Source organism: Panthera uncia, chromosome D1, assembly GCF_023721935.1.
Source record: "Panthera uncia isolate 11264 chromosome D1, Puncia_PCG_1.0, whole genome shotgun sequence".
Classification (NCBI taxonomy): Eukaryota; Metazoa; Chordata; class Mammalia; order Carnivora; family Felidae; genus Panthera; species Panthera uncia.
This window is the reverse complement of record NC_064808.1, coordinates 41,988,054-41,996,766: the sequence shown is the minus strand read 5'-3', so window position 1 is coordinate 41,996,766 and position 8,713 is coordinate 41,988,054. Positions and strand designations below refer to the sequence as shown.

Genomic DNA, 8,713 nt, shown 5'->3' with positions numbered 1-8,713 from the left:
TTTTTTTTTTTTCCCTTCCCCTCCCCCATGGGTTTCTGTTAAGTTTCTCAGGATCCACATAAGAGTGAAAACATACGGTATCTGTCTTTCTCTGTATAGTCCCTGATTTTTCTCCACCGCAATAACTCACCTCTCTCTACCTCACTGACTTGCTTGCCAGACTGGTTATATAATCCCTTTCATCCATTGTCCCATTCCCTATTACATATTCATATTTGTTTTATACACTTTGACACTTAGTTTTTAATCAAAGACTCTTGTTTGAAATAGCAAAGGAGGTTGAGTGGTGTCTGGGATATGTTAGCTTGGGAGGAGAATGATATTATCCTCCTGGAGGCATGTTTTACTTTCTGTAGCTTTCTATTGAGCTGTCAGCTCTACCAGCACTCCTTAAAACAAATACCTCATGTTACAAAGCGAGCCTTTAACCTCTTACCTTGTTCTGTGCTGGACCTTGCCCTGATCTGGTTTACATCCCGTATTCAGATTTTGCTTCTGACCGGTGGATTCATTTATTCCACCTAATGCTTTGCCCTGTCCCTTGCCCCACACTTCTCTTTGCTTCCTTAGGTATGACCCTTGCTTCCTTCTCTATGATTGAATTTTCCCTCTGGCTATATCCTGGGCAAACAGATCTGTCCTGCCTGGTCCCATGAACAGGATTCCAGCTGCTCTTTGGTTCCCACTTGTCTTTTTTTTTTTTTTTTTTTTTTTTTCCTGCAGACTGTAGGTGTCTGAGTGGATAGAAAGGCAAAGGAGGAAATTTGGGGGTCTTTAGGTCATGCTCCCTCCCCTTTGGCTGAGTTACCACTGCATTTGTGTGATTCTGTTTAACTGTTACAACCCAGTGACCAACTCTTCTGCCTTTCCCTAAAACCTAAACATGCAGAAAGGAACTGGAAAATAGCAGCCCAGCACCAGTATATATTACGTACTAGCCAGTGTCCCTTAGATATTTGTGTAAAAGTCACCAGTGATACTTTTCCAATAATCAAAAGGAGAACATTGCTCATAAACCTGATGTGATGTTTACTGTGTATTTTGGGCTCTTCAACTGCATTGGTCTCATGCTCCTTCACCCTCACCTCAGGGAGAATCTCAGCATTCATCAGTTCCCTCTGTGTCCAGATCGCAGGTCCATCAGCCCTGCTGCCCAGGTGACGACCAGGCCAGACCATCCTCATCACCACTTGTACGTTCTCCCACGAGGAAAGCTTGGCCTTGGGCCCAGACCCATCCCATTCCATGTAAAAGCTAATTACATAGAAGTGCTTCCACCCGCAATTTCTTTAAAAATTTTTTTTTAATGTTTTTTTATTTTTATTTTTTTGAGACAGAGAGAGACAGAGCATGAATGGGGGAGGGTCAGAGAGAGAGGGAGACACAGAATCGGAAGCAGGCTCCAGGCTCTGAGCCATCAGCCCAGAGCCTGACGCGGGGCTCGAACTCATGAACCGTAAGATCGTGACCTGAGCCGAAGTCGGACGCTCAACCGACTGAACCACCCAGGCGCCCCCCACCCGCAATTTCTTTAGGGATGTGAAAATGCTTTGATTAGATTGTTCTCCTGGAATCATTAAGTTTATGTCTGGGGATGGGAAGTGGGTGGTTTGAGAATGGAGACTTTCCAGAAACGGGACCGGTGTTTCAGGAAGCTGGCCTCAGGCTGGGACACTCCTGGGCCCATCGTAGGAGCTAAGCTAAGCAGCCCCCATCAACCTGATCCTCTCACCAGCTTCTCTCCTCACTGCCATTCCCAAAGGCTGCCCAGAGGGGCCCAGGGCAAAGAGTAGGGAGACCGGGATGGGAGTCCTGGCCCAGGCATTAACGTGCTTCATGGCCTTGGTGATCTCTTTCCCTCCCCAGGTCTCTGTCTCCCCATAATTCAGCCTACTGTATTAACTGCCATATGTTGGGCCTCAGCTGGGTGCTGGGGACCAGAGAAGATTGAATACGGGAGCTGCCTAAAGCAGCTCAAATCTAGTGTAGAGTGGACATATAAGCCTATGAGGACAACCTGACACAATAAGTGCTCTAGTTGTGGTCAGACCAGAGTGGTGTGGCAGCTTGGAGGACAGAGACACTCTGTCTGGGGGAGGCAAGTGCGTGTTCACAGAGGAGGTGACTTCTCACCTGGGTCTGAGAAGGAAGTGGGGAGGGAAGACATGGAAGATGACCACTCGTGCTTTAGGTGAACGGGTTTGAGGGGCCTGTGGAATATTTAGTCAAATTAGCCTTGGAGTTAAACATCAAGGGATCCAGTAGCAGGTTGGAAATGTAGGTGTGGATATCAGGAAAGAAGGTCAGGGCTGGAAAGCCAGGTTTAGGGGTCATCGTAGTGAGTCAGTCACTGAGGCTACTTGCCTTGAGTACTATTGACTGAGATGGCACAAAGGGGGCTGAAAGGGAAACCGGGGGTAAGCTACCTTAGGTGGATGCAAAGGAGGAGAGACTAAATAAGTGGTATTTAGCTGGGAGGAGATGAGCCCCCCAAATGGAGTATCATGGAGTCCCAGGCAGGAGAGAGTTCCCAGCAGGGAGAGGTGTTATAAAGGCCAAATCATAGAGAGACTGGGAGGCTGGTCTCTGTACCAGACAAGTCCCCAAATCCTTTTTAAGCATGTAATCTCTCTCCCTCTCTCCTTTAACTTCTCTATGTGTCTTTGTTTTTCCATCTCTTGTTTCTTCCTGATTCGTCTTTGTACCAGTGCCTAGTTCAGCCCATCATAAGGTAGGTGCACAGTTAATGTCTGATGAGCTTTAAAGAGATGCAGAATTGTGCTACTTTTCTCTCTGTTCTCTTTCAAGGGATTATAGTTATTCCTCTTATTGGTGCTGGTCAGGTATTGAAATAGGAGTCACTTCTCTTTAAAAATCCTAGTTCTGGGCTGCATGAGCTGAGGTGTCTAAATGAGTGGGGAAACCCGTGGGCCCCAACCCAAAGGGCTGAGGTACCCAGTGGTGTCTCAGTTTCAGAGGAGCCTACAGAAAGGTGAGTAGGACTCAGGACCCCAGATCTAGAGATGGCTACAACCATCAGATGGGGATGGGGTGGGATGATGGTACCCCCATGTGGCAGGCGTGGTACATGCATTATCTCCATTAACTTCCAATATCCTCTGAGAGTGGTATTTTTACTCCCACTTATAGAGAAAGGCTCAGAGAAAGTACAAAAGTTGTGCAGCTAGTAATGTGCAGAAGCGGGATTTAGACCCAGGGAGGTGTAATTCCAGAGCGTGTGCATGTTCAGATGCTACAGGAATTGGTTCAGGTGCTGGGAAGCCTGAAGCCCAGTGGAGTCGTCCCCTTAAGGGCCTCCCACTGTGATGAACTGATTGGGTTGGGGCTGCTGAGATAATGATGCACACGGAAATCAACTTGGGCTAGTGGCATCTTGCTGACAACAGACTAAGTGGCAGGTCATTAGCATCGGAGCCAAAAGCCCAGGAAGTTGACCTATGTGACAATCGACCAAATAGAAAAATGAGCAAAACACATAAACAGGCGATTAAGAGAGAAAATCCAAATGGCAAAACCCAAAATCAAACCAAACCTAATCAAAGTAAAATGAAAACATGAAAAGAATCTTAGCTTCATTATAGAAAGTGAAAACATGCATATTAAAATAAAAATTCTATATACCCACCAAACTGGCAGAAACTTAGAATCTGACAGTACCAAATGTTGACAAGAATATGGACTTAAAAGTGAGTTTATACATTGCTGGTAGGACTATAAATTGCTATAGCTGTTCTGCAAAACAACTTAGCAACACCCGTGAAATTAAAGGTATGCAAATCCTATGAGTTAATAATTCCACTCTTCAGGTAAGACCCCTGGAGAATCTGGTATGGATGCACCAGAAGACACATGGAAGAATAATATTTATAGAGGAACTGTATGTTACAGCAAAAACTGGGAAATGACTCAAACTACCATCAACAGGAAAATACATAAATGAATTATGATAAATTTATATAATGAAATACCACACGGCAGTGAAAATAAATGGACCTTAGCCACATGCACCAACAGGGAAGAGTTTCCCAAACATAATGCTGACTGTGGAAAAACCAAATTGCTATATGCACTGTGATACCATTTGTGTCAAGTTCAAAGCCTTGTAAAACTAAATGTACACATGCAATAAATCAGGGAATAATTAAGCACAAAATTCAGGATAGGGGCCCATCCAACACTGAAAGGCAGAGGTATGAGATCAATAACTGAATACAGGGGGCTTTCTGGTGCTAGTTCATTCCTAATATTAGAATTTCTGGATGGGACACGTGGGTGGCTCAGTCGGTTAAGCGTCTGACTTCAGTTCAGGTCATGATCTCGCTGTCTGTGAGTTCGAGCCTCGCTCGGGCTCTGTGCTGACAGCTCAGAGCCTGGAGCCCGCTTCCGATTCTGTGTCTCCCTCTCTCTCTGCCTCTCCCCAACTCATGCTGTCTCTCTCAAAAATAAATAAAACCTTTTAAAAATTTAAAAAAAAGAATTCTGGATATTAGGCATATACATATGTAAGTGTTCATTTCATTATTTTTTATACCTCATACATTTTTAATACACACACACGACACACAGATGTATTCTCTTTTGAAGGGACAACATATTTCCTAATTAACAAGATATCAAAAGAGATCTGAAACATATAAAATAAATTAGAAGGAAAGCAGAACAGTGGACAGTTACATAGATAGGACGACATAGATACTCTTCTCTGGGAACCGAAGGGCAGAAGAGGAATCAGGCTAGGTCGGGGTTACTTTCCTGGGGTCAGGAATCTGTGGAGTCCATGTTCCCAAGTTGACTGTTTCTCTGGAGCTGCTCATTCTGGTAGTGGTCTTTGCTCGCAGTATCTCCTCCATCTGCAATGCCATTACTCTTCTTTACTCATCTAAAGTGTGTCTTCTTCAGTCAAGTTTTACTCACTTGCATTTATTCCCCACTTAACCCAAAGCCTACTATGTGTGAGGCCCGGAGCATCCATGAGTGCACACACTGTGGTACCCAGGCTTACAGAGCGTCCAGGGGAACAGGAGAGATGGAAAGACAAGGGAGAATCACATCACAGTGGTGCTGCTCCAAATTGTTGGTGCATAAAGTCATCTGTGTGTTTTATTAAAAAGCAGATTCCGGCCTCCCTAGAGTCAGTCTTACTGAATAGGTCTGGGGGAGGGGGCAGGAATGTGCATTGAAGAAACCCTTAGTGAATTTAGTGCAGCTAATTCTCCCACTTGGAGAAACAGTGTGATAAATGCTATGGTGCCAGCAGATGTATTTGGGCATGAGCTCCAAGGGCTACCTCCCTCAGCTGGAGTGTGGACATTAAGTCAGGGTGGCTTCCAGCGGCCTCCGCATAGGGTGTCCTCATTGGAAATCACATTATAAAATGGTTATTTGTGGATGAGTCACCTGCCCCACTACATGGAACACCCTGCCCTGGCTCACTTCTGCTTGGCACACAGTATGTGCTCAGGAAGATTGTACCCAGCGGGTTTGGGTTGGGTCTGGGTTGGGAAGCAGGTCTGGTGTCTAGGCCTTGATGGCACAAGCCCTTGGAGACTATTAAGTCCTTGGCCTCTCTAGTGTGTTCTGATTGGCCCATCTCCCCGTGTGTTGGGGACTAGGTTTGGGTCCAGTTTGGGTTTGACCAGCATTCTCAACGGGGTTGGGGAATGCAACTCCATTTGTATCCAAGGTCAGACTGAGGAGACCAGATCATTGTAGCTATAACCTCGGATGGTGCCGGAAGGGGAAAAGGGATAAAGGCCAGACAGGTCTAAGTGGTTTCTTACGTTGTTAGTAGGGCTGCTTCCTGTTTCTAGGCCCAGTGCAGCCCCTTTTCCTTTCCTGGGCTTAACTGAGGCCCCACTCTTAAGGCCTATTAGATACCTGGCATGACTCCAGTCCTGCCAGTGGCCACCTGGCTGCTGTTTGTTCTTTTTTATTAGGCACACACAGGTAAGTTTTATTGCGGACAGCTCCCCCAGCTCCTGTTCCCACATTTGTCTCTTTTGAGTCTGAGATTGCCAAAGGCTTTTATAGCTAATGGACCTTACAGCTCCCAAGAGCCATTTAAGGGAGGCCCAGAACTCAGTGGTGGTAATTAGTCAAAAGAAACACTGACCTCTGGAGACCCACTTAAGTTGAGTGGCAGTAAGTGAGGGTGTAGGGACAGGAGGCCCAGACCTATGGCAGGCATGGGGAGCATCAGCACAGGTTTCTCCCTCTTTCACCTCTCCCTGGTTCTTCCCTGGTCTCATCCCTACCCCCGACTCCTAACAGGGGAAGGACGTCTTGGTGCTTGGTGACAGGGTCCTCAGGCAGGCTGGTGTCCTGGAGCATCTAAGGGGCTGCAGGAGCCCTGCTGAGCTAACCTTGATAAGTTACTACCCACCCACTCACCCAGCCTTTCTCCAGAAAGCCTCATCTACTGACCTTTGATGATGTCAGTAGGTGGAGGTCTGAGTTCCACTCCTCAGGAGGCAGTATGATGTCCTGATAAAAACCATGAGTTTTGAGGCTAGACAATCGGGGTTCAGATTCTCACCCAACTACTTTGAAAGTCTGTGATCTGGGGCAAGTCACTGAACCTTTCTGTGCCTCAGTTTCTTCCTCTCTACAATGGGGATACTAATAATACTGGCCTCAGAGAGTTATTACAAGGACTAAATGGTGCATGCACTGCACTTGGAGGGCTGGCTGGCACGTAGTGAGCACTTGATAAGCAGAAGCTGTTGTTGTGCCAAGATGAAGTCTGATCGGGGCAGAACTGTAAAGCTGAAGTCTTTATCCGGCATCCCTATCCCATCATGCCAGGTTTGTTCCTCTCTGGTTGGGAAGAGAGAGCAAGCCTCCAGGGAAGCAGCCCTCTTTTGGGGGTGGGAGGGGAGGGTGGTGGAGGACACGATGGGGAGGGAAGGACGTTGATCTCAGCCTAGTGCTGACCCAAGGAAGGGGGGAGGGAGCCAACATTTGACAAGCATCTTTCCTGGATCCGCATTGCCTGTTTCATCGCCTTAACCCCCAACACCCTGTTGGTGGATGGAGAATACAGAGTCTCAGAGAGGTTAAGCAAGTAACGCCAAGTCACACAGTGCAAGTAAGAGGGGGCTGGGGTTGGAGCTCGGGGATGTGGGAATTCTAAGTGACTGGTCTTTCTACTGTATTTTGCTGTGGTGGATGGTCAGGGCCTAGCCCTTGGGCACTTGGCTTGATGTCTGCTCTCTAAGAAGCCCATGGGAGGTCACTGATCTCTGCTGGAGCCAAAGGATAGGCCTTCAGATGCCGGACTTGGGGTCATTCTGGGGGCCTTGCCGCCGGGTTGTCCCTGGCTCCACACAAAGTCCTGGCTTGCTCTGGGAATCCAGCGCTGGACCCTGAAAGGGGTTTGTGTCTGTCTCATTACTGTCATGAGCAGTGGCACTCTCCCAGGAGACATGGGAACGTGTCCTCTCTTCCCCTGCAGGTGGACGGCGTTCTTTGCCTGGCCGACATCCTGACCGATGACAGCCACTCAGAGGCCACACGGGCTGAGGCTGCGGCTGTGGTTGCCCAGGTCACCTCCCCACACCTGCCCTTTACTCAGCACCTCGGCAGCTTTCTGGAGAGCATGGAAGAAATCGTGACAGCTCTTGTCAGTGAGTCACCCTGGGCGGGAGGGGCCTGCTGTGTGAGTGGGACTTGTCACAGTTGTCTTCAGGAGAGGCCAACGAGGCCTTCCTGCCCCCCAACACCCACACTCGCTGCACCCCACGTAGCTCCTGAATTGATGTCACGCTAGCTGAAATCCCACTGTTAATGTGTCAGCATCAGGATTTAAAGAGCTCTGTTGTCACGTCCCCTGTTAAAATGCATGCCGCCCTCTGAGAAGCTCCCTGATCTGAGGTCACATTGGGATGAACTGGTCTTTCAGATCAGAGACCAGGACAAGCCCCATGGAGAAGTGTAGGACCTTGAATTTTGGGGTTCAGATCCTTGGCCAGAGAGACTCTGATGGGCTTTGTTACTAAAGTTAAAGTCTCAGACTATTGCACCCAATGAATGTGGCAGCAGTGATGAGGCAAAAAGCTTCTCAGAAGGCACTGGCACACCCCAGCCCACCACCTGCAGCCCCCCACCCCGATCCCACGTCGTGAGGCCTTGAAAACTCTGATACTTGTAGGTTCCCCTATTCAGATTTATGTCCTCCTGGTTGGAGAATCATAGCCTGAGATCTAGAATACTCTCTTCCTCCGGTTTTCCTTTGCAAAACAGCATAAGCCAGGACTTGTCTGGATCAAATCTTCAGGAAACTTGTTTGGCAATCCACATCCTTTCTTCTGTAGGTGCTGGCAAGGATGTGTGTTTCTACTTCTATCCTTATCTCTGCAACCGCGTCCATATCTTATTGAAACTGAATGAAAGTTAATCTCATCAGAAGATTTAGGGTTCACTCTTGGAATCATCACACCAGGGCTGGAAAGATTTGGAATAGCACAAATTTAGGGGCAGCACAGACTGGATTTGGAGTCAGAATATTCGGGTGTGGATTTTTTTTGTCTTTCCATTCATCCCCTCAACAAGTAGCTTTTGTCCGGCAATCCTGTGCGGGCCCTGTGTGAGATGCTACCATCTCACAATTTCCCTAATATATAAAACATGGGGTTGGAACCATTTCACTTGAGTCTTTCTGGCTCTAGAATTTTAAGATCTATGAGTACTTTTC

The 8,713-nt window shown here is 47.5% G+C and overlaps 1 protein-coding gene across 1 annotated transcript in view; it reads left to right on the top strand.

Moving 5' to 3' along the window:
* INSC (INSC spindle orientation adaptor protein) overlaps nucleotides 1–8,713 on the top strand; it is a 129,021-nt gene that overhangs the window by 96,326 nt on the left and 23,982 nt on the right. Inside the window, exon 8 of the mRNA XM_049649492.1 lies at nucleotides 7,475–7,646. Within this exon, the coding sequence (XP_049505449.1) occupies nucleotides 7,475–7,646 (172 nt within the window). The remainder of the gene's footprint in view (nucleotides 1–7,474; nucleotides 7,647–8,713) is intronic.